Source organism: Rhopilema esculentum, chromosome 10 (assembly GCF_057945365.1).
Source record: "Rhopilema esculentum isolate cy_ngs chromosome 10, ASM5794536v1, whole genome shotgun sequence".
In the NCBI taxonomy this organism is placed as follows: Eukaryota; Metazoa; Cnidaria; class Scyphozoa; order Rhizostomeae; family Rhizostomatidae; genus Rhopilema; species Rhopilema esculentum.
In genome coordinates this window covers 11,399,106-11,425,413 of record NC_142824.1, presented here as the reverse complement: position 1 = coordinate 11,425,413, position 26,308 = coordinate 11,399,106, and the positions used below count along the sequence as shown (strand labels likewise).

General features: G+C 40.5%; 1 protein-coding gene across 1 annotated transcript in view; it reads right to left on the bottom strand.

The window, feature by feature from the left end:
• LOC135687212 (usherin) overlaps window positions 1-26,308 on the bottom strand; it is a 37,900-nt gene that overhangs the window by 1,751 nt on the left and 9,841 nt on the right. Inside the window, exons 11-39 of the mRNA XM_089110727.1 lie at window positions 25,349-25,604; window positions 24,552-24,715; window positions 23,476-24,330; window positions 22,618-22,917; window positions 20,859-22,220; window positions 20,404-20,490; window positions 19,306-19,596; window positions 18,014-18,932; window positions 17,469-17,701; window positions 16,511-16,801; window positions 15,868-16,134; window positions 15,289-15,582; window positions 14,274-14,791; window positions 13,546-13,839; window positions 13,001-13,067; window positions 12,471-12,585; window positions 11,658-11,745; window positions 10,911-10,977; window positions 10,658-10,723; window positions 9,979-10,054; window positions 9,640-9,727; window positions 8,803-9,089; window positions 8,238-8,412; window positions 3,197-7,683; window positions 2,762-2,973; window positions 2,445-2,621; window positions 1,640-1,744; window positions 811-1,076; window positions 243-422 (exon numbers count right to left, since the gene is read on the bottom strand). Coding sequence (XP_088966853.1) covers window positions 243-422; window positions 811-1,076; window positions 1,640-1,744; window positions 2,445-2,621; window positions 2,762-2,973; window positions 3,197-7,683; window positions 8,238-8,412; window positions 8,803-9,089; window positions 9,640-9,727; window positions 9,979-10,054; window positions 10,658-10,723; window positions 10,911-10,977; window positions 11,658-11,745; window positions 12,471-12,585; window positions 13,001-13,067; window positions 13,546-13,839; window positions 14,274-14,791; window positions 15,289-15,582; window positions 15,868-16,134; window positions 16,511-16,801; window positions 17,469-17,701; window positions 18,014-18,932; window positions 19,306-19,596; window positions 20,404-20,490; window positions 20,859-22,220; window positions 22,618-22,917; window positions 23,476-24,330; window positions 24,552-24,715; window positions 25,349-25,604 — 12,587 coding nt within the window. The remainder of the gene's footprint in view (window positions 1-242; window positions 423-810; window positions 1,077-1,639; window positions 1,745-2,444; window positions 2,622-2,761; window positions 2,974-3,196; window positions 7,684-8,237; window positions 8,413-8,802; window positions 9,090-9,639; window positions 9,728-9,978; window positions 10,055-10,657; window positions 10,724-10,910; window positions 10,978-11,657; window positions 11,746-12,470; window positions 12,586-13,000; window positions 13,068-13,545; window positions 13,840-14,273; window positions 14,792-15,288; window positions 15,583-15,867; window positions 16,135-16,510; window positions 16,802-17,468; window positions 17,702-18,013; window positions 18,933-19,305; window positions 19,597-20,403; window positions 20,491-20,858; window positions 22,221-22,617; window positions 22,918-23,475; window positions 24,331-24,551; window positions 24,716-25,348; window positions 25,605-26,308) is intronic.

Genomic DNA, 26,308 nt, shown 5'->3' with positions numbered 1-26,308 from the left:
GTAGGGCTGGCATCATTGGTACATCATATCCTTATACTTTAAACGTCTATGGTATGCATAAAAACAATGAAATACTATTTATCGTTAACATGCCCACCAATTTGCGACTTAGATATAAGATGATTATTAATAAAGGGAACTTTATTTCCTATCTTACTACTTTTAAGCTAGTTTAATTTCTCTGTGAAAGACTATATGCTCAAACTGTAAAACATGATATCGAAAATGAAAGTTTAATTTACCAGGCCAGAATCTCGGTCTTTTCCGTTTGAGCTGAACCCTTTCAAATACGTATCCCATGACGGTTCAGCAGGATCGAGAAATGACAATTTGTCACCAGTTGGAGTGAAATCAGGTCCTATAGGGGAATCCACCAGCTGCTGCCGACTGCTGTAAATGTTTTGAGTCATCTGATAAGCTTCCTGGTAACGATCAAATTGAGAGACACCGTTATTTTGCGCCTTTAATCAACGTTATATGCATTATTAACGTTATTAACTGAATCATAATGTCTGATACTTAGAAATAGAATCAATTAACAACTACTTTGCAACAGGGTTTGGGAATGGAGACATCATTCTTAGAAAAATGCAAAGGAAAAAGATTTTAATTTCCTACTTAGTCTTTTAAGATGATTTATCTTTAAAGGTGTTATTTTTTAAGTACAACAGGTGTAAAACCATTGGTCTTGACTGTGAGACAAGGAAGAAGGAAGCACTAGAGACACTTTTACACTAGTCGATAGAACTGAAGCTTTGGAATAGCAGGCCAAGTCAGTTTCATGTTTAGCCAAAAGACATAAGTTAATACCTTGCGACTTGGAGACGGGGTCCCTAAGGACGGAAATCGCTTGTCACTTGTTCCATCAAGGCTGGTCCTCGATCCACTACGGGAACCTAACTTGCTCTTTGGTCGTATTGGAAGGGGTTCTCTTTCACGTAAATAAACATGAACATCTCCAGAAAATCTTCGGAATATGAGAACAATAAAGAGAAGTACAATAAGAGCAGCAGCTAATCCAAGTAGCGCGAAAAACCAGACTTGCTGATACCATGAATCTGCAGCTACTACTGGAGCTAAAAGGTAAAACGAAGTAGGAAATAAAGCAAGAAATGAAGTAGGAAATAGTAGTTAGTTCTAATAAATTATACCTATAGAAGAAATCGTTTAACAAAACGTTCACTTCCCTAATCGATGAGATGGGTGTCCAAGAGTCATAACAATGTCCTTTCTAACCGGCCTTTAACAATGCCACAGTGTCTGTAAACAGTATGCATCGAAGTAATTACAATACATGGTTTAAATCTATACAGTTGAAGGTCCCTGTAAAGGGATCTTTAAAGGAAAAAATTCAGAGTTTCTGGTACCAGTAGAATGTTGTATGTTGCTTACATGAGGTATTCGCAACAGAATGAAGCTTGGAGCAATCGAAGTAATGGAATAATTAGATCTTCATTAACAAAGACTTCGGGACAGGAGAATCAAGAAAACGGCGCAAAACCATTAAAATGAAGACAGAAGATACTTGTAAAAATTATATTCTGCAAGATTTTGGATTTTAACTAAAGCAATTATTGGTAGTCAATTGAAAACAACAGGTGATTTAATGAGCATCAAGTGAGCAACAATCATGTCATACCACTGGTAACAGCAACATCACCAATATTGACGGTAACGGACGGCGCTGTTACAATAACCTCTCTTCCGTTTACGAGCGTCTTGGCTTGGACGATATACGAATAAGCTGTGAAGAGAAGGAAAAGTTGGTTAACAGCAGTCAAAAACGTTATCGATGTCACAGTTGCTTTTATATCATAGTTGCTACTATTTATTGAAGAATTTTTCGATATAGACAAGTTACTTGCTTCGTAGCACTGAAGTCTTATAAACTTTTGAAATTTTCGCTCCAGTACGCTTTTATTTAAAACTTAAACTGTGTTTAACTTCACTGCCATCACTGGAAAGATTTTAACAACGTTTGAGTGGAGTAAATGAGAGCTTCGATAGGATCCGTGCATAGGAGCGCCTGTTAAAGAGGACAACAGCATGCAGAGGGAGGGTGGCCAGTTACTTTGGTCATTCCTTTTGGCCTCATCAGTCCCTCCTTTTGATCTGGGATGGAAAAAAGCAACGTTCCAATTCAAGGGTCGATCCTTTGAATTGAACGAAACGCCTTCAGCACTGCAGCCCAGCTCTATAAGCTATTTCCACTTTAAACACTTTAAAAACTTTGAATTCTTAAGGATAAAATGGTTATCATTTTAAAAAAACTCCTGTCTTATTTGACTATTTCTGATTATTGTAGGCATAATAAACAAAAATTACTTTTCTATAATTTGGTACATTGAACGCAATCAAAACATAGAAACCATTATGAGTAACACCATACTTTCCCAACCTAAAAACAAAACGCATAAGAATATTTGACTAAATAAGAATTGTACCTCCAACTTCTCTGTTCGGCCTGACAACTGAGAGCTTGTTGCCCGTGTATGCCTGAATAAGGTTTTCTTCCACAGAATACTCCTCTAAGAGACTGCGCAAATCAAATGATCGTGTCCACTCAATCGTGATAGTGTTCCTAACCACAGTTACATTCGGAGGGGCGAGCACAACAGGGTCTGCAAAAAAAAGACACCGTTGTTGTCTTAGAACTGAGATAAGGCAGCAACGATGATGTTGAATGCGAGATGTACAAGGTCCAATAAAATCATAAAGTTGGAAATGCAACTGCTAGATAGTAGAGAAACACACTACTTACTTTCAGCAGTAGTTGTCGTTGTTGCTTCTGGAGTTTGCGCAGATCCAGCGATGTTGTGAACGGTCACTTTGAAGAAGTAACTAACGTAAGGGCGAAGTCCAGTTACTGAGTAAATGGTCAGATTCGACGCATTGTATGATTGTGAAGATGGATTACAAATCGGAGGAGGAATCGAAGCTTGTGGACACACGAATCGTTGAGATACTTGATACCTGAAACGATACAGCCCAGTTATGGAATTTTTAAAGAAGTGAACTTAAGTTATGGAGCATTTATGCATAAACTATAAAGATTTTTCTATAGGTTGCTAAATAAAAAATGTACAGAATGTTTCATTGGAGTTTATTGAGAAGACCATGCAAAATTTGTTGACATCAATGTTGATGTTTATGATGGGGATGTTAAAATAATAAGCAATGAAATGGAAATACGCACCACACGGTTGGACCATTTTGGCTTGCTGGCGGGTTCCAGCGAAGATTCACAGACCTAGATGTCTTAGAAACAATGACGGGTGCATCAACAAATCCAGTCGGAGCAGAGGCTGCAGTCCTGACAATCGTTGCTGGGCCCCTCGTGCAACCAGCTGTATTGCATGCGTACATACGGACGGAATATTCTGTAAATGCAGTAAGCCCCGTTACAGAACCTCTCTTCACGGAATTTAAAGTTATGTTTCTGACACCAACGATTTCGATGGTGTATGATACTATGCGGCCGTTTGGCTTCCCCGGCTCCTCCACACTGAAAACAAACGAGTCAGATTTGATGTCTTGAGGCAATATAGAGACTGCCTTTACTTGTTCCGGCTTGTCAATGGCAGTTGTGACCGGAGCCCATCTGCTGGGGGCACTGCCAGCATTATTGGTGGATATAACCTGGTACTCGTATTTTACATTAGGTTGTATCTCTGAACTTGAATCGTTGTAAATAAGCAAGGGGCCAGTGTAAACAGTCTTCTCTGCAATTCCGAAGGAGCGACGACGTAATTCATAGGTCCTTATGATGCCATTCGGATGCAGAGGTGGTAGCCATTCAGCAACTATAAACCGTGACCCAACATTACCACTGTGGAAAATTGGTGCACTTTGATTCGTCGGTTTAGCCTCTAGTGTCCTGGCAGAAGCAGCTGGCCCACTGGTGCAACCAGCGCTGGTACAAGCACTTACTCTGAATTCGTACAAAGTGTAATAGTTCAAGTTCGTAACAATATAATACAGATTGTTTGCAACGTCTATTTCTCGTCCACCGACCAACACGTAATATTTGATTATAGCGCCATTAGGTTTTAGGGGAGGTGTCCAACTTACTTGAATGGAAGAGGATGAGAGTGGTTGCAGACTTGGTCGGGAGACGTTTTCAGGTGCACTAGGACTTGTCGTCTGACTATGCTGTGATATGCTAGTAACACTGCCAGCTCCATTGGTGCAACTTATAGTGTACACGTAGCTTCTACCAGGAGCTACTGTTCCGTCAAAACATCTCAAATATGTTCCATTGCAGACCATAGCAGTACCTCGTTTTAGTGTGTAGTATAGAATAACACCATTTGGCGTTCGCGGAGGCCTCCATGTTGCTTCTATTGTTGTCGGGCCTAAAACAAACAGAGATGGAGGATCCAAATCTTGCGGAGGAGCCTCCATTGTGCGGGTGAGGGCTGGAGTGCTTGGCGACCCACATCCAAAGGAGGTGCATGCAGTTATCGTAAGAGAGTAGAGTGTGTACGGACTCAAACCAGATACTATATAGGTGTTTGCAAGGCCTTCAAACAAAGGTTGCTGGCTACTTGATAACCTCAGCTGGTACTTCTGTATTTGTCCGTTAGGCACAGATGGAGCAGTCCATGTCACCCTTATTCGGTTTGCATCAAGAGCTTCCAAAATCGGTGGTCGCATATCGCCTGGAGCTGCAACCAGCGTAATAACATCAACAGCACTGCTCACTGTGCAACCTGCTACTGTGCAGGCGCTTACTGTGTATCGATACAGGGTAACAGGACTCAAACTAGAATCGAGATATGTCCTCCCAGTTTGCGTGGCTACTCGAGTACCATTGCGGAAAACAATATAATACTTGACTTCACCATTTGGTGCACGTGGAAGAGCCCATTGCAGTCTGACACTGAAGCCACTGAGAGCTGTTGCATTTGGGGGTTGTACTCCTCCAGGAGCAGCGGAATCTGTTGTCATCGTCTGCCAGTCACTGTCTATTTGACCCTTAGAGTTGACTGCTCTGATCTTGTATTGATATGTGGTGAATGGAGAAAGATTAGAGTCATTGTATGTGAATGCAGATTTCATCGTTTCATTTGTAGAATAAACAATAGTTTCAAGGGTCTGTCTTTTTCTTCTAGTAGTGGCACCTACCCTGCGCAACACATCATACCGTATAATGAATCCGTTCGGAGACAAAGGTGGCCTCCAATTCAAAGTGACAGAAGTGGCTGTAAATGTACCAACAGATGGAGCCATTTGTCCCTGCGGAAGTACTTCAGCAGTTATCAGAATCTGAGGGTTACCTCTTGTGCAACCAGCAGAGTTACAGACTTCTAAGGTGAATGTGTAATTAGTATATGGGGTGAGTCGACGAATTATTGTTTGTAGCTGCAATCCTTGATAGACCATGTCTCTGCCAAGATATAGTACATAGTTTGTTATAACACCATTCGGATTCAATGGGGGGCTCCATAAAACCTGTAGACTTGTTCCATCCCCTCGCCCATCTGGGTTCTTGTTGGTTCGAAGACTGCTTATATTTGCAGGGCGGTCCTCGCGCGTGCGTGCTGACGTCCAGCTACTGAATCCAGACCCTGCTGATGTCATTGCTGCCATTCTGAACTCGTATGTTGTCGCGGGCTTGAGTCCTAGCACTGTTATGTTCAATAAATGTGCAGGAATACAGCAACGTGCGACGAACTCACTACTGGCTTGTGACAATGTCCTGGCTTTGATTTCATATCCAGTAATCAAACCATTTGGGGTTGTTGGGGGCGACCAGGATACAAGAACTGAAACCCCGCTTAGAACGGTCACAGATGGAGCTGACAGTCCTTGAGGTATGCCAGAAGCAGTTAGAGCCACCGCCCATTGGCTTTCCACAAAGCCAGCGCTATTTCGGGACTCTACTTTGTACTGATAAGACGTGTATGGCTTCAAGCCCGTATCGATATGATCCAGTGCTGTACCAATGTACACAACGAATGTCAACACCGCATTAAGCTCCTTTCGCGATACCTTATATTGAGTGATAATTCCATTAGGCGATTGTGGTGGTCTCCAGCTCACTTCAATTATCGAAGATGATCTCGCGAAAAGTGTTGGCTGCTGCTGTCCAGATGGCCTAGCTTCTTGAGTACGTGCTACAGATCGACCTCCAGTTCCGCATCCTTTGACAGTGCATGCTGTAACCCTTACTTCATATTGAGTGAAAGGCTTTAAGCTACTGATGGTATATGTTGTGACTAGGTTCACAGGAATTGTTCTCTGGTCTAAGCCTAGTTCATTATAAATCAGTTCATATCGCGTAATAATTCCATTGGGTTGGCTAGGTGGCTGCCATGACACACGTAGCTGGGAGGAGCTAACTGAAGCAATGTTTGGTGCGGCAATACCTGCCGGAGTGCTCTCAGGCATCTTTACAATGGACAACGAGCTGTTCGTGCCTCCACCACCAGAAGTTGCTTTGACTTTATAGCTATAAATCATGTTTGGTGTCAGGCCTCTGTCTGTGAATCGAAGTAATAAACCTTGATACACGCGGCTAGAATTGCGATACAGTGTATAGCTCAGGATAACACCATTTGTTACTGTTGGCTGTTTCCATTCAACTTCAACTGTTCTGTTATCTATGACAGTGAGTGTGGGTCGATCCAAGCCTTCTGGAGGAGCCTGCAGGGTACGAATAGATGCAGAAGGGCCAGCAGAGCAGCCAACAGACGTACATGCAGTGACATTAAAAGTGTACAGTGTATATGGGGATAGACTTGTTACTGTGCGTGAAAGTGATAGGCCTAGATCACCAGCTGGTAAAATCGAGACATGGGTTCCATTCGTGATTCTGCTCACGTTGTATCGGATGATATTGCCGTTTGGATTTCCCGGAGCAGTCCAGTTGACTTGAATAGCAGTGGGGCTAATTGCTCTAAGGATTGGTGCCTGGACATTTTGTGGAGCAGCTTGCTCGGTATATACCAAGGAGGCAGCCGATGTGTTGACGCAGAGCACTGTGCAGGCGCTGATGATATACATGTATCCCGTGAAAGGCTCAAGACCTTGCGAATCGGTATGTGAAAAGGAAAGGCCAGAAAAGGCCAGCGTCTCTTGTTTGGTTGTCCATTTGATTCGATACAGCCTATAGGCTTGAATAACTCCATTAGGGCGAGTAGGAGCAGACCACGTGATGGCGATCCTAGTGGCTGAGAGTGTTGTTGTCTGGGGAGCAGCTAGGTCTTCTGGTGTGGCCATCAGCGTTCGTGTTCTGTTTTCTCTACTTCTTGATCTTCCTTCGGTATTTATCCCAACAACATAGTAATCATACAATGTATGAGGTAAAAGATTTTGATCATCAAACGCCAATATGCTTGGGTTTCGCGAGTTACGCAGAACCTCTGTAAAGTTATCATAGCAAAGTTTAACTGTGCTGTTAGTAACGTTTGCAGATGCATCAAAATACCCAGCAACACTGCCACATATCGATCGGACTGGGTTGAAATCACATCGATTACAATAGGCGCTAGCGGCTTGATCCCTACGGCAAATTCGACCGCTGCCACAGTCCGTCTCACTGTATGTCGATCTGTCAGCACAAAATTGAGAACTGTTGTCATAACTTTGATTGTTACAGCAACTGCTTGTCTGCAAAATCTGATTGGTTCCACAGCACTTCATAAGGGACTTCTGCACCACACTTGAATGTGAATGCACCTGTAGAGGACGAACATAAATCTTTATTGGTAAAATATATAAAAAACTGCATGCACAAATTACGGAATATCTCACAGAACTCTATTGCAAAGATATGAAGAAAGCCTTTTCGACTTGAACATTCTTAAAAAATACATTTAGATTTTGCTTAGTGTACAAGATCTTATTCTATTTGAATGAGTGTGTAAAATCTTCAAAAAAGTTTCGAACTTGCATGGGATTCGGTTAGCAGATTGTGCGTGATTTACACATTTTAGTGTAATTACACAAAATTTTAGCAATGATAATGACTTCAACGCTTTCTCCAAGCTTTTGTGCCGAGCTTCGTTTTGTTGTTAGATTGATCTTGCTATATCACAACCATTCTAACTGAGTTTTTTGTTGTTATTCAAGTAAACATCGTTTAACAGCGTTTTCAAAATTTCCCCTCCCTTACGGTTTTTCTACCGCTAAGAAAAGCAAGGTCTATTCGGGTGGTAGAAGACACGTTATTTCAAGTACCCATAAAATCGCTTCATATTGCACGTTCACCCAACTATCTTTTGCATGCTTACCCTAAACTGCCCAACACTGTTACCGCAGCAAAGCGAGGTATCTCTGTCAACATAATCAGTTCCACAGCAAGACTTTGTTGCATTGTAGTCGTATTTCGTGCCCACTGTTTCGTTTCCACAACACTGTTCGGCCCCTGAGATTACCTGTCTACCACAACATTTTCGAAGTGGAAACCTGCAAAGAATTAAAATGTCTTACGCTTAAAACGTGTGTAACTGTATCATAAACGTCTTAAGTATGGACTCCATATTCGCATTTCATTTGGGAATTTTTCACTTCATGTAATATTTACTAAACGAATTTTTACTGTTATAGTTAATTTGCTAGGCAGTGTTATTTTGTCTATATTAGTGACAATAGAACAATCATTGCAAACTGGTACCAACAAAGATAACGAGCAGCGAAGAAAAGAAAGCCAGTTGCAAATATTAGTGTAAGGACGGCCTAGCATCAAGGACGGAAGTACACTTAGCGTACAAAAATATGGAAACGGTAGTTAAAAATGGCGGCTTGCAGTGGCCAAGTGCCTAAACCGATAAATTTTCAATTGTTCATAGTACTAACCGATCGTATAGAGCTCCGCAAATGCACGATTTTGTCCCATTAACGTTAAAAGGTACGTCGCCGCAGCAAGTATTTCCAAGGCCAACAACAACACCGGTTTGGCCTCGGCAACAAATAGAACCCGCAGGAACATTCAAATAATGTCCATGACAGCATTGGTAGCCACTTTGACTGAAATGAAATGATCCTCCGCAGCACACATCTGTTGGAGAATTCTTGCGAATGTAGTTCTTTCCACAGCAAGACTTCATACTGTCAATCTGATGTAGTGATCCATCGCAGCATATCTGAAAAAAAGAGTCATGAAACCTGCCATTAAAGAGTGATATTTTTCAGATTCTTGTTTTCACGATTTCATACAAAACCGTTCAATATGATCCTTAGATTCGATGTGCTTAGCAATGTACTTTCTTGGACAAAATAAAATTTATAAATAAAAGACCGTGTATAAGTTGTAATTTTTGATAAAAGAAACCAACAAAATTGAACAAGCTGCACCATAGGGCAACCAAGAAATAAAAAATCTCTCCAAAACTTTTTTCTAATACAATTCTCTCAATTCCTTTTCTATTAACAAATCCAATGTAGCAAGAGTTAATAAAAGTTATAAAGCATTAAAATTACTTATTTCATTCAGTGTTGTCTTATGATCGCATTAAGCGTGAAACTTTAATAAGCAACTTAGAACTGTCATGTTCTTTAAACCAAAATGTAGCATAAACATTACCATGTCTGAATTCTAGGAAAAGCCATCCTAATGTCAGCACAAAATAACTGTTTAGCGACATCCTCACATTATATAAATACTGAGGTAAGTTGGGTCAAAATTACACAAACCTGAGTTGAAGGATTGTAGCATCTCCCATTGCATATCTGTTCGGTAATACTGCATTCAATGTACGTACATTTCACAATTGGGTTTGGTCTGGAAGTAGACAGTTATTTTGTTCAGATACGATCAAACACCAAATTTGTATGAATCAAATGGAAGATAGATGGCTAAATGATATCCTAAAACGCTTGCAGTATCTGTTTCTCAAAGGTAAATGTAGTGCACCAAAGAAAGAAAATGTAAGCCAATTCACGATGCTCACGATTGTAAGGGAGCAAAATTACTAACAAATGAAACCCCTATGTCAAGAAGTGAAAACAAATGAGCTCAATGGGAAAACTTACGTGGTTGGGCAGTTGTAGACTTTTCTTCTGTATAACTGATATCCAACCATTTGTCCGTTTGGTTCAACAGGTAATGCTATTGCAAAATTGAAAAAAGATGTGTATGTTAAGTATGTTAAATGTTAAGTATGAAAAAGTATGCTAAAAGATGGTATAACTTTCAGAACAAGGTAGAAAACTTTGGACTTTCTGGCAGAAGATATTTGCGTTCTGTTATTTTTTTCAACTCTAGAATGTCTCTATATAAAAGTTTGTCTCCATTCTCACAGATTTTATCAGCTGATGGTAAAAATATTTCGAAGCTTCTATAGCTTTCTTATATAAAAAAACTGTTAAAAAGCTTTTTACATCAAAAAAAGGATCCCGACTTGTGTAGAGTTTTCTTTCTCTCTTGGAATCTCCAACTAGGTGAGAGGTAAGCGGATGCTGATTGGTAAAAAAACAACCAATCAGACGCGTCTTTCTTCCTCACACGTTACTTTCGATCCAAACCTGGATATAAATTTTCTGCTTACATTCGGTCATTATCCGACGTTTATACTCTGAACAATATTGGATGAATATGTACTTTAGCATGCTGTGTTTCCGGTGTTTCGTGACATGATATATAGTAATTATATTATGAAATAAGAAAGCGTGTAAGAAGAATGAAAATAAATAAACTATAATTCAAACTTACACCAGCGAACTCGGACTGAAGATGAAGTCAAAGGTTGCAATTGTGGTGGATTTATCAGTCCAGGAGCTGAAAACACAAGCAGATAAAACCGTGAATCATATTTTCGACTAAATATTTGGATTTTCAAAGATTTGATACTCATTGTCTAAAGAAATCAGAATCTCAAAATATTGGCAGGTATAAATCATTGTTCTAAATTGCATAGAGAACTAACAGAGAGTTTAGTCAAAACTGGCACTATCATATAACTCACGTGCTGCTAGTGTTCTTGCGATTGTCCCACCACTAAGTGTACATGCGTATTGCGTACAAGCTCTGACCTGAATTGAAAACAAACAGTTAGGCTGGCTTGGTATGTTATGCAGTTACCATCACAATGCTTTCTTACGTAGAGGCGTCAAATACCCAAAACGGCGAACTGAAGGAACTGTTGGTTCAAAGTTTGTCACATTGAACTCCTATCAAATCCAATACAAAACGAAAAGTGAAATTGCACTATGGCATTCAGAACAAATATGCTTGCTATCGGCAAAATACATACTATTTTTGCTGTTCCTTATATTGAGTTTAATTCAAAATAGACGCCTTCAAACAAAGGTTATGAAAACAACGACAGCAAAAACAAAACAGAAGAAAATAGAAAACTTTAAAGGCACATTTGCCTTTAGGCCATTTTGAAATGAAATGATGAGCTGCTGAAAACTAAAGGAAAAAACGAAAACAGACAGTTTCACTACAAGGCCTACTTCATTTTGTCAAACGGTCAGAGTATGAAAACTTGACAATGAGAATTATCTACAGATGATTGTCCGGTGAAAATTCTATAGAAATGTGAGATGATTTCTGCGTTTTCTGGAAGATACCTGTTCTATCCAGTGATCTTTAGTACCCTACAAGCTAAAACCCCAACAAAAGGCTCTGTATTTGTTGGTGATTGATGCTTTAACGTACATGATAGAACAATGTTCAGATTTTCGAAAGTGCAAAGCGTGCAACTTACCTGTATCGTAAAATCAGTGTATGCTTTTAAGTTGCCTTGCGTGTGAGAATAGGTGGTGCCATAAACAGAATCGTAGGGCTTATTGTTTCTGAAAAACGAACAAAAACAATGTTGAGTGGTTTCTGGGTTCAGTATAGGCGCTGTCTCATTCAAGACTCGCCAGTTGTGAGAAGCCAGATAAATAGGTATTTGACTACTGTACAAAGCATTATGGATTTGAATCCAGGTACGACCCCTGATTTAGGTATCCAGCCGCGTGCAAGTGAATTAAAGCATTGTAACGGCGATAGAAGGCCAACGAAGTTCCGGCCCTGTCTCATCATATCCTTAGCTTATACTACCAAAGTTGTGCTTTCTGTCAAGCATCTTCCTAGAGGCGTCTTCGTCTTCTAAACTGATTCAAACCGTCTTGCCCATTTTACTTCGAGCACAATCATTGAAAATTAAGCACAGCTAGAAAAAGTTCTTCATTAAAGGCAAATCATTGGCTCGATGATTATTTGCAAAGATAAAGAGAAAATCCACAAATACTAAACAGCTTGAGACATCTGCAAATCAGCTTTTGGCCAATCAAGAAGCTCCTGGATGGTAAAACGCTTGTTGACTGACCTATGCTGATTCGCAGGTGACTTAACGTTCTTATGTATCTGTCGATTTTTCTTTAAAGGAAATTGCTTTACATTAAACCAATTTTAACTCTCTTCAGCAGCTAAACAGTATATATAAAAAGGGTAGAGGAAAATTAGATAAGACCAGAAGAATTTGTTATGAAGAAAGTAGTTCCCTTAATTACATGATATGAGATATACGAACCCAAAAATAGTGTAATTGACAATGACACCATTTGGGACACGTGGAGCTGTCCAAGACACTCTAATTGCTGACGATGAAACAACATAGAGAGTGGGCGCAGCCAGTCCTTCAGGAGCTGTGAATAGATAAAGACAGTTGGATACACTGTAGAAACTTTAATAGAACGATAACTTACATTGAGAATGTATGAGAATAATCGTGGAAAAAACTATAGAAAGACTATGGTAAGAAGTTTGGTTATAAAATAGGTTCGGGAAGCAACGGCAACAAAAGTTTGAACTGTTTAGATTTTTCATACCATTATTTATAAGGCTTATGAGCAATAACTATTAGATAAATATTGAGGGGGTTTCAGCGGATAAATATTTTGGAACATTGAATTTTGGAACAAATGCGAGGCGATTTGAGAGCTGTATGATATTTTCCGAAATGCGATAAAAGTCAATCAATCATTTATATTTTATGCTAACTTGAATGTAAAGAAACAATAGATCAATTCTACAGTAAAAATGGCTTGCACGTCAACTTACAACCATCCAGTGTCTGAACTGTTGCCTTAGGGCTCGCCCTAGAGCCTGCTCCGTTGAATACAGTGACCTGAAATGTGACAAAATGGTTGGTTATACAGGCCTTTGAAACACGAAGGCAACAACACAATTGGTTTCTTTTGCTAAAGTAATGAATGTTTGATACATCTCTAATCTTTTTTGGACATTCTCCAGCGTAAAGAAAAGTGCTATCATTTCCCTCTGACCTACGACATCCACTTAGAGAGGCGTTACAGTCTTCATAAAGTCACATTTGTTACTATAATTCACTAGTTTAACCTTACTTAACATTACTAGATTGATTAGTGGATAAGGTATTATTAAAGATGACTGTAAGATTTTCTGACATTAGCATAAAACTAAAGCGCTACAATTGTTCCAAATATTATTCTAAATATCAAAGGTCTGCCTTTCGTGTCGGGACTACAAACAACGAGTCAACAAAAGATAGAGTGGGCTAGAATCAACAGCGATCAGCTTAAGCTCCACAAATCATAAACACTGCTATTGTATTCAAAGTAACTTACTTCAAAGGCATAGCGAGTTCTTGGTTTGAGATTATTGATAATTGTTCCTGTTTCATTGCCTTGCAAAGAGCCCGAAATGAAGACAGGTCCACCAACAATCTCGTATGAAATATCAAAGCGAATTGCAGGTCCTCTGAGCATCTGCAAGGGAGGCAGTGTCCAGGCCAACCTGACTGATGAATGATCTATTGCGAATGCAGTGAGATTGACACCCTGCAGAGGCGAGGCTGCCCCTGTTCTGAACGAGGTTGATATGTTGCTACTTGTATTGCCCATAGTAGTAACAGCCATCACCTGAAGAAGACGAAAATAACATTTGTCACCTTGAATTGACAGAGGCATTAGAAACAGGTTCTTCAGAATATGGTCTGAATACGTTTAGAATTTAGATTTGAACTAAAAAAATATGAATTTGAATACAGGTAGCTCTTATGTGCATATATAATACGTTGAATTGTAACTTTCCACTTGAACCTTGGGTGTTAAACACAAAAACGCATTGAAGGCTTCATATTGATCATGTTTCTGTGGTGATTAAGATATCATATATTCAGTAAAATTGCAAATAGACAGCTAACAGCATGTTTGGTTCAAGGAACACCTTTCCGAACTATCCATAATTTCCTTCAATGAATTGAACACATTCATTTGAAACTTCTTTATTACAGGAAGAGAAATGCTCGTCATACAAAATATCGTGGACCACGATCCATGAAAATAATCATTACCCTGTATTGTTGTAAAGAATAGATTCCAAGGCCAACGTCATCATAAACTTGACTTGACCCCCTGTAGACGACTATCCAGCTTGTAGGGTACAAGGTTCCAGGGGAGCCTGTAACCAGATCTTCAGCAGTCCTCCTTGACAAGATGAATTGAATAATTGGACCGTTTGGATGGGTGGGATTGCCCCAACGAACTCGCAAACTTGTAGCAGAGAGAGCACTGGCCATTGGAGTGGGTTGACCATTTGGTGCAGAAGGGAGGGTCCTTGCTTGAGTTGGTTCACTGTTTCCACAGCCTCCGATAGTACAAGCTGCTACAACCACAGAATACTGAATATACGACCCAAGCCCAGTCAATGTATACGAAAGGTTTGTTGTACGGTTGACTAGCTCTCGACGACCAGATGTTATGACGTAGTAGTGGATTACATGACCATTTGGACTAGATGGGCTCGACCATTGTATGAATAGACTCGAGGGAGACAGAACTGTCACATTTGGAGCAGGTATGCCCTCGGGATCTGAAAAATAAAACAACCAAGATTTAAGACACTTGTCAACTTCTCATACCAACAAAGGGCATTCATTCGATTTTCTAAATGATACATGAGTAAGAAGAGAATCTAGTTTTGATTTTGAAGAAACTTTAGTGACAGTTACATCTGGTTTTTTGACAAAGATTGACTAGCATTTAGCAATACTAATAAGAATTCTTTTAATTCTATTTTGAGAAACCTGGCAAAATGGAGAAGACTTCATTCAATGCAGGATCATTTGGAATATAACAACAATAAATTTTAAGTTGATTCAATATCTTGCACAAGCGTTGAAAGCTAGGCAGGGAAACAGAAAGTGATTCTAGACAAGGCTCTAAATGCTCTCAAAACATGTGAAGACACAGTTACTGCTTCAGTTAAGTCAAGCTTTATGGAGGCCCTAGAAACAATGACGTCTTTGCCACTTTTCTCAATCTTACAAGCATTAGGGCGACTGCAATTAACTTATTACGTAGGCTCACCTCCTTCAGGCATTGAGATGGAGCTGTATGGCCCTGGGGTTCCCCCGGCGATTGTCCTCGCAATGACTCTAAACTCGTATGTTCGCCAAGGTTTCACTGCTCGATCAAAAAAGATATTGGGGGATGTTGTTGCATTGACAGTTCCAACTACGACGGGGTGAGCGTCGCCTGCAAGTCTTCTTTGTATTTGGTAGGCCAGTATGATGCCGTTTGTAGTCAAAGGTTTCGTCCAACGTACGATCACTGTTCTGGAACCATTGGATTGCAGAGTTGGTGCTGATAATCCGGCAGGTACTGTTGAAGGAAAGTCGATATAATTTCAGCGAACGGATTAAAAAACAAAACATCGACGAAATTTGCTTTACTTCCCTACAGCATTCTCAAATTGAAATGAGTGAAGTCAACTTTTGCACTTAGGTTGCTAGTGCACTTAGGTTGTTCATGCAGGAATAAGGCATTTTGAACAAGTACTGGAAATTAAGAAAAATTTGTAGTGATCCATAAAATCAGTCCTATCTTTTGAGCTTTAAGAATAACATGACTTAACAAAGCATGCCTTGAGCACAAACACAAACTTACCATCTTGCAATGTCTGAAACAGCTTTGTCTTGACACTCGACCTGCAGCCAATAACAGTGCAGCAACTGACATACGCATCGTAAAAGGAGAACGGCATCAATCCTCTAGCCTCGAATCTCGTTTCTAGAGTTCGGTTTACCTCAGTCCCATTCAAGTATAGTATATAATGAATAATAACACCATTGGGTTTGGCAGGCGCAGAAATTTCGACAAAGACAGTCCGTGATTCTATGTTTACGATTTTTGGCTGATCAATGTGCTCTGGAACTAAAAAAACATAACAAAGATTACTTTCAAGGGCCTAATAAGAAGGACAGATAATAGAAAGGGTGCTGGAACTATCGTAAAAGGCCAAAAGGGGGGCTATAATAAACGGAGTAGGACCTTGAACAGCAAATACAACTTAATCTCCAACTATTAAAAACGAGGGAGACATGGGAAAAGTAGTTGTAGGCAACTGCTTTGACATTTATGTCTAAAAAATATTATATTCTTGGAAAAGAAATATTAAGATATTCTGTTTCCAAGAAAACTCAATATCAGAAGCCTAACCTGATATGGCACTAAACAGACACTCAATATTAGAAGCCTAACCCGATATGGGACATATTGGATGCCCTTTCCCAGTTTTCTAAGTACTTACCATCTTGAGGAGTCGTGGTATTTTGCCAAGCGCTTTCACTTATTCCCCCAGTTCCATTGACGATTATTTTGAAACTATAATTGGTGTAAGGCTGTAAGCTACCAATAAGCTTGCGGAAGTAAATACCCGCCTCGTATAAGACATCTACATTAATTGAGTTTCGAGAAGGAAACCGACCAACCAGTTGATAAGATCTTATCAAACCATTGGGTCTCTGAGGCTGACTCCAAGAGACATTCAATGCTGTTGAATTGATTGCGAGAATGATCGGGGCTAGGACACCCTCAGGAGCTGTAAAATAAGAATATTTTATCGGTTTATAAATATATTGTAATTATGTTACTCAGGCAGAGCTGTGTTCGCATTTATGTGTAAAACAGGACGGTACTGAGTTTCAAACCTCATCAGGCCACTGTCAAAGTCAAGTTTAGACAATTAAAAATCTGTTTGTGAATAAACAACAAATAGATGGACATCAATTGGCGACGGCAGAATACAATTTTCGAATGTCTAGAAGCAAACTATAGTTGCTTGAAGCAAAATTCTTTCGACGATTTAGAAGACAGCGTGCTGAATATAATAGAAAGCAAAGACGACATGAATTGCTTTGAAGCCTCGATCGACGCGCAATTATATTCCAGTGAGTCTTAACATTTTCAGTCAATGTGATTTCATGTGGTTGTAAAAAATTATCAAAACAAGTGAGGAAGGGATGCAGAAATTCGAGCGATGATGCAAACACATTATCTAACAAAATAATTACTGTTAGAGCAGAATTGAGGGCAATGTTTGCGCTAAAATACGAGAAAATAAAAAGATTGCATTGCAGGAAATAGTAAGCAAAAGAGTACAAATGAAAAAAGGGAAAAAGTATTATTAGAAGCAGTGCTAGAAGTTTGATGAGCTAAATGAAAAGTTGAAGTGGTGCAGCTCAATGCAATTGTCAACATATTCTTACCATCAGGTGGAGTTGAAAATCCAACTGTGTTACTCAGGATGTAACCTGCTCTGTTTGAAGCATTCACTTGTATTACATGGTAACTGAATGGTAATAGCCCGTAATACGTAAAAACTTCATTAGCTAAACTGCCATTGTACACCATTCTGGTCATGTTACGTGTGTGGTATGTTAACGGATTGCCAGTAGAGTCGACGTTGATGTAGTAATGCCCAGTGACATAAACGGCGTACCTAAGGACAAAAACAACCAATTCCCAGAATGGACAACCAGATATACACAAGGGCGGCTTTAAAAAAATTCGAAGATTGAGACGCAAAATATCAACAAAGGGAAAATTATTATATCATATTTGTTCTTTCTATCGTTTCGTTACATTGATCCCCGATCTGGCCCGATATTCACCAAGGCGAGAAAGGGACTTTACTTCATAGCTTGATTTCTGAAAGTTATCAAATAGTTCCATGCAAAAGTACATTTGAATAGCTGCTCGACAATTCGATGCACATGCTTGGGTAAAGACTACATCAGAAAACTAGACATACCTTATGATTCCGTTTGGTGTCGGAACTGCAGTCCACCGCGCGGAAAAAGATCTGGAGCCTGTCTCATTGGCCTGTAAAATCACATTTCCAAGCGGCTGCGCATCTAAGGTATATACAACAACGGTGCTGCTTTCTCCGCATCCTTTAGCAGTGCAAGCCCTTGTCTTGTAAGTATGTCTCGTGTACGGGAGAAAACCTGTTCCTTGGAAGAACAAACGGGTGTCGTTTTTTACTAGAACACCATTATGGTAGAGTTCATAATATATTATGACACCGTTTGGCTTTAACGGGATTTGTATAGTCACGTTGATGGAGTTTGGCGAAATGGGGACACAAACAGGTGGTAGCACGTCTTCAGGGGAGCTTTCAAAGGTTTGTGCCGTAGAAACATTACCAACTGTACGCCCGCCTGCGGTTGATGCGGCGATGCGAAAGTAATACAACGTGCCTGGCGTCATATTCGCTGTAACAGTAGAAAATGTACTGCTACTTGCATTGTACAGCACTGCATATCGAGAAACGACATCTGAAGTAGCGGCAAGGACTTCATACTTAGATATAACTCCATTTGGAACGTCAGGTACGCGCCAGGTTACTTCGATCCTACGGCTGCCAAGGACGCGTAGCTGGGGAGCGTGAATTCCTGTAGGGGGGAGTTGGCCTGTGTATATGAATGCTTCTGATGACGTCAAACCAACAGTGTTGATAGCACGCAGAACAACACGGTATCTGGTATAAACATTTAAGCCAGTTACGTTAAAACTCCGCGGATCAGTTGACCGTACTGTTGTTAATACATTGCCATTCACCTCTAGTCGGTATAAAAGGATTCTGCCATTTGGCTTCAGCGGTGGTTTCCAAGTTATGAATAACGCGCGTGGGTATGCGATTGCGGTGGGCGACTCCAGTGATTCCGGTGCTGAAACGGCAAAAATACTAGTTTTAAGTGATAATTTCAAAAGTATGAATGAAATATGAAATACAAAGTGAAAATATAAAAACAAGTAGAATGCATATAAAGGAGGTATATAAAGGAGATTGAAACTACTCGTGTTTTTATAAACATTGGTGTTGTACATTACTTTAATGCTAATACCAACGCTCCGGCATAGAAAATATTTGCCGCGAAATAAAATGATTTTATTGACTCGCAAGCATAAAAGCCTTCCTCAACCTCTCTTGCTGAGAAAAAAAGTTAAAAGGACAAACAGCGGTTAAATATCAAACAAGGCATATCGAGGAAATAGAAGGGTAAAAGAAGAAATTGGTAAATACTTTAGGCAAATCCCTACCTGCTTCTCTCGTAGTAAGTTGAAGGACGTCACTTGCACCATATCCTTCAGAGGTGAACGCACGAATGCTTACGTTGTACGTTGTGTAAGGCTGTACGCCAGTGAGATTGTGGGACCTAACTGATGTGTCAGTGATGTCAGCAAATGCAACAGCAGATACGTTGTTAACATCAATCGCTCGCACTTGGTATTTCGTCAATAATCCTCCGCTCACACTAGGTTTGCTCCAGCCGACGTCAATCCATCTTGCATGGTAGCTTTGTAGCATAGGAGTAGCGATGCCACTTGGTGCTAAAGGAATAACAATCGCCCAACCTTAACATTTGCAAAGAATCCTAATTTTTCATAACATAAGGAAAAAAGTGGGAAGTTGCAAACGAGGGTTTATAGCAAGAGGGAAATGTATTCAGGAAGTTGGTGAGAAGAGAATGGCAAAATAAGATACAGTGATGGGAAAATTTTTGAAATCGCAAACCTTTGGTTGCAAATTTATTATGGAGACAGTTTAAGAATTTTTGTGCCCACTGGTACTTCAAGTTTAGCTGAAGTAGCAACTGTAGAATTAGTGCAAGGTTTTGTTTTATCGACATTTAAAATGCAAAATGACATGAGTCTTTAGATTCAACAGTTTCGCGTTTTTTACATACTACTTAAATTTGATAAACGTTTGCCACAGCTCCCGGAAAACACTTCTCATGGACTGACAGGGTTGCCGTCCCAAAATGATTATAAATGAAACAAAATTTCTAAGTGGAAGCAAATATGACCAGGTTTGGTAAGTAAACAGAGCCTCGTGCGCGTTTGTAGTATGTTTGAAAATAAGATTAGCTGCTGTGCAATGCTTTTGAAAGGCTGCAGAAAGTGAGAGGCCCGCTTTTCATTAGTTTTAAACATGCACTATGTTCTAAACATGCGTTGGGACTTAAGCAGCACAAGGGTACACATCCGGGCAAGAGAAGCGACAGCTTGGTACAGTTCCATGAAAAGAGCTCTTTGTAGCTGATTTGAGTTTTAAAGCACAGTCAAAAAATTTAAAAGAACACAAAAGCAATGAATTGTTAAAGTAACTGGTTGAGTATTTGTAGACAAGGCTATTACCTCCCTCTCTGGTTCTGACTGACAGCCATTCACTCGCTGCAAATCCTGCAATCCCATCCCTCAAACTCCTGATGCGGTACAAGTATTCTAAAAGAAAAATGAGGTTTTATTGATCAAATTCTTTTGTTTTGAAGAGCTACCTTTAAAATTGTTCATCTTTGATAAGTGTTAGTAGCAATCAACGAAATAATAGAGACGAAAAAAGGCAATAAACACTTATTTTATGACGATGACAAAGTCGCTAAACAAAGAATATTATCGCAGAAATTTTAGCAATGTCGCTTTTGCGGGATGATTTTTAAAGAATTGTACCCAAAAGGTTGGAAAAATTCAGTTCCTTGAAACTACTTTCCGTATAGCATACAAGCTCTATTTAGATTAGGCGTTTTAAGGTTACAACTGAATAAGATTAAAAAATTGGTAAGTCTAGTTTAACAAAAGTCTAAAATACTTACCACTAAATGCTCGAAGTCCAGAATCTACAGTCGAAGTGGAGGATTGTCTTTGCCCTACTACCCTTGATGGATCAGTGCATGTTGCAACTGACGATGACAGTCCGAAATCAGCGGGGCACCCGTCGAATGCGACATTTCGGCTTTCTAGCACATCTCTCTGCACAACAACCTTGCGTGCAAACTGAATGCTTCTCAAGCAGCCACCAAAGGCTATAAAATCTGTATTTATCAATGCTTTGAGCATATTCGCTGCCACTGATTCTTTAGGAACTCCCCCTAAATATACCCTTGAGTTGACAATAGCATCAGGTGGTACACTACTAAATGCCAGGCTGGAACCATCTATGTGTAAAACTGAGAGCGACGAAAACCCTGTCAGGGTCACATTGTGCCATCTACCATCGCAAATCTGAGGGTATCTGGCACTTTCTTTACCCGTTCTTGAAGGGGTTTTAAACGATAATGTCAGGTTTCCCGCATCGATCGTCAAAGCAATTGCAGTGGTGCTGCCACCGTATGCAAATAGCAGAAGCCCAGAACTGTATGTCGTCCTTATAAACATTTGAATCACAAAAAGGCTCCCTCCGCTGAAGTTCCCACTAGGCAAAACAGCGTAGCCACCACCTTTAAAATGAATGCCAAGAGTTAAATCGGATGGACAGTGAGTGTATAAGTGATCAACGGAGCTCTGCACGGCTTGGTTGAAGTCGATGTTCACATTCTTGTATTTCATGCTTTTCAAGCATCCGATAAAATAAGCTCGCTTTAGAACAACGTCACCAGTATCTGATCTTCGATTCTGGTGGCTCGTCGGTAGTCCCCCAACGTAAACTGAAGATATTTGACCAATGATATTCGCTGATCCCCCACCAGATCCCCTCCCAACGTGAACACCATCTACCCGAATCTCTCCATCACGCCTTGTGCGAGTCACAAGAACGGTGTGCCACGATCCATCATCGATTCGAATAGACCCTGAGACGGTGAAGGCTGCCGGGCCAGTTTCAGTATCGAAAATGAACCACGGTTTACCTGATCGAAGCTCTACAGCAAGCATGTCCTCTTGTTGGTCCGAAGCTGCATAGAAAACGAGGCCATCAGGAAATCTTGTCCTAATGCTAAATTCTAGGCGTGTTTCTGCACTATCAGGCATAATACTCGAAGGCAGTTTATAGAAACCAAATCCTGGGAATCGAACACCTGGCTCTACTTGAGGCGGTGGGTAACTCAAAGCGGCAAAAGATCGTTCAGTTTGATAGCTGACAGGTAGTGGTCCGTTGAGAACGGTTGGCTGAGTCCACGTGAGTTGAACCGAGGAGCTGTTTTCAGAAGTGACGTTTGGAGACCCTTGGCCGCTGGGGACTGTTAAAGGAAGTATAGTAAAGTCAGTACTCTTTCTGACAACCACTAAAAAACTAGATTTATTTTTAAGTCAGATACAATTAGAAGAGATAAGATGATTTTCTTAAGTTACAAATGGCTACAAGAATAACATTCTACATAATAATAAGAAACTATATTTTGACATAGAGGATATCAATTTGTTATAAGGTGTACTGAACAAAAAAACACGACAAAATTATCAACTTTGAACAATCACTTTGATCGATCCACACACAAAAACCTACAAGGCAACAGCCGACATTTGGTAGACTGGGCTCCACTAGAATCATGACTTCATTCTATACTTCCTTTGCTAAATTGTATCTTGATGGAGTGATGGAGGTTACAAAAGCTAAGCTCATAAGATAGTGCTTACCATCAGGTAGAGTAAGAACCGTGCTTCGGCTGCTAAAACCTGAGCAACCTTTAGAATTGCAAGCTTTAACTGCAATCTGATACGATGTGTATGGCCTTAGATTCGTGACGACAAATACCCGGACAGTTCCCAATGCAGAGCTTGAAAGTATAGCTGTTGATAGATCAGCTGGTTCAAATCTGTAGATGTCGTAGCGTGTTATGTTTCCATTTGGAGACCCTGGTGCACTCCATGAAACATTGACTGATTTGCTTGAGCTTGCCTGGGTCCTGGGGCTGATATATTCAGACCCCGCCGGTACTGAAAGCAATAAAAATAAAATGGTTACGAGAATTTTTCATTCTACCAAAAATATTGCAGGTGAATTCTAAGATCTCAATAAATTGACTAGTCATATAAAATATTGTCTGGCAAGACAAGAAATCGTAGAATTCTAGCATGAGACAAAAGTAGAAACTTTTCAAGGAAAGGAATACTGAAAGTAGAAACAGCACCAGGAAAGGGCTAGGGAGCAGGGCCGTTGGAACCGGGGAAAGGGGGGCTGGAGCCCCCCCCAACAATTGTCAAACTGTAGTATAATTCCGCTATAACAGTGTACTGAATGAGAAGGAATGCAATGGGCAGCCTCCCCTCCAATATGAATTTCGCACTGGGGAGCCAAACTCCTGCCGTAGAATGTTATTTCTCAGGTTGGGTAAGGTTCTTTTGGGATCAAATTCATTAAATAAAACCCCCCCCCCTCGCAGTGTTCAGTATCTTGAGAACTTCTGGTGCCAAAACCCCGCTTGTAAGTGGTTAAGTTTTGCGGTTATGATACTTAAAAATAAGTTAGAGAGTAAGCTTCAAAGATTGGCATACCACTTTCTAAGGTTCTTATTCTTGACCACGAGCTAGAAGTGTCTCCTTTGACTTGTGACGTGTAGGATACAACACGAAACTCATACTCAGTGAAAGAACGCAGCCCCGTGACGGTAAAATTTCTCTGAGTTGGGTTCAACTTTGTTGCGGTTGTTGCACCAGCAGTATTGAACGGAGACTGTCTCATGAACAGATCGTAAAACTGTATGACTCCGTTTGGTTCAGCAGGTGGATCCCAATAAACGAAAATAGACTGTCCGCCATCAAGTGCATTCAGGTACGGTGCTGGCTGGCTATCAGGCGCAGCTGAGCGGGTTGCTTGAGTCGTGACGTCACTTTGTACGCATCCAATGATATTGCAAGCAGTAACAGTGAAATTGTAAATGGTGAATGGCCTTAGTCCGGTGATAAGAGTGCTTAGACCAAGTCCACTGTAATGTTGAACTGAAGAAGAGCTTCGACTGCTGGTAGATGATATCCTGTAAGCGATTATTCGTCCGTTAGGGTATGTAGGAGGCTGCCATCTTGCTTCAATCGATCTTGCTTGGACATTGACAATCTGGGGTGGGTTCATTCCAATCGGATTATCTTGGAGGGTACGATAAACCTTGTTGCTGTCGACGCTTCGTGTAGAGCCGCCGGCGGTATGGACAATGATATAAAATGAATATAAAGTGTACGGAACAAGACCTGTATCTCTATGCGACTGTCTGGTACCATTGTATACAAGTGTTCCGTTTCTAAACAGCTCATAACGTAATATAAGCCCGTTTGGTGTGTCCGGAGGAAACCAGGAAGCGATCATGGACGTTGATGTGATGTTCGTTATGACTGCAGGCCCTTGCTCAGACGGAGCTGCAATACAAAAACCAGCAGAAAATGAAAAATAATTCTAGTGATGACTGCTGAAATCTTAGAAAAAGAAAGCTAATCGAGGTAAAGTAACTTACAAGTTTTAAAACGAATGGAGAAAAATCAAGGTAAAGAAAACTTAGAGAAGAGGCAACTTAGGTTTTAGGAAAGAGACAAAATTAGAACAAGATGTGTGACGGAGTATATAAAGAATGCCAACATACGTCCACTGCAGCCAAAGGGATCAGCTGCTTGCAGGTTTGAAGTTCCAGGTTTACATTGATCACACTTCGACCCTTGGACATTTGGTTTGCATTGTAAGCATCTACCCGTCGAGTCACAGTTCGGCACAACACTACCAGCGACAGAGCACCCACAAGCCGTGCAGCTTAATAAAAGAACAATCAACTTGTTAAAAAAACCTCGTGCAACAACAACATAACTCAGACGAAGCCCATGTTATTCCAAGTCAGGGGGGACAAGAGAGAATCGATTGTGGTTTAGGGGTTGGTGCAGTTATGGGTTGAGGAGGAAGAGTCTGGACGAAGCATTGATGGGGTCAAATTGAATATAGTTTAAGCATGGCATGAATATTGTCAAGTGCATGGGGGGGGGGGGGGTGGTGAAAACAAACGATCAAGTAAGTCGAACTTAGTAGGCCGTCTTTCCTTTTTCCAATACTATTTCCATATTCATAAGACTGAAGGAGGGACATGCAGCCATAATCACGTTTTTATGTGGAGGTAAATACGCCGGGGGGGGGGGGGGGGGGGGGTTTGGAGAAGGCAGTGAATTGAGAGATGTAGCCAAAAAATTTCATCTAGCCTTGTTCAATTTTATGGCTCGGTGTATGGAGGCCAAGAAATTTAATTCGTTGTGTTCGAGTTGCGAGTGGACCTATGAGCTTGTTCCACTTAATAAACTTTTCGCTATTTCTAAATTTTACATGTATTGAATGGCATTCCTATAAACCATAAAAAATATTCAAAAATGCAATATAAGCAATTTTTTGCCCACATACCTTCCAGAGTTATAATTATAAAACCCTGGCAAGCACTGGTCGCATCGCTGCCCACCAACACCACTCCCTGTTCTGCAGTTGCAATACCCAGTCGCGTTGCAAGATGGGCCAGATGAACCTTGCATATTGCAGTTACACTGAATGCATCCTTGTCCACTGGGATTCCAATAATAGCCACTGCTGCAAAGATCACAACGGAGGCCAACAACATTTGTTAAGCAAGTGCACTGACCATTACTGAAGCACGGAAGGGATGCTGATAAAAAATGATACAATATAATGTTAGATATCAAATCAAGGTAAAAACATATTTCTTCAAAGCAACATTACAAATTAGTAACAAAGTCACTGAAATACTGTCGGTAATAAGGAGGTGTCTATTGTAGGGAAGTGTTCCTAGTAGGGAGATGTCCATTTTTAGAGAGGGAGGTGTCTGTTGTGGGGAGATGTCTGTAGTAGGGAGATGTCCGTTGAAGGGAGATGTCAGTAGTAGGGAGATTTCTGTGGTAGGGAGGTGTCTGTTTTAGAGAGATGTCTATTATAGGGAGATTTCTATTGTGGGGAGATATCTGTTGTAGGGAGATTTCTGTGGTAGGGAGATTTCTGTGGTAGGGATATTTCTGTGGTAGGGTGATTTCTGTTGTAGGGAGATTTCTGTGGTAGGGAGATTTCTGTTGTAGGGAGATTTCTGTGGTTGGGAGATATCTGTGGTAGGGAGATATCTGTTGTAGGGAGATTTCTGTGGTAGGGAGATTTCTGTTGTAGGGAGATTTCTGTGGTAGGGAGATTTCTGTGGTAGGGAGATTTCTGTGGTAGGGAGATTTCTGTGGTAGGGAGATTTCTGTGGTAGGGAGATTTCTTTGGTAGGGGGATTTCTGTTGTAGGGAGATTTCTGTTGTAGGGAGATTTCTGTGGTAGGGAGATTTCTGTTGTAGGGAGATTTCTGTGGTAGGGAGATTT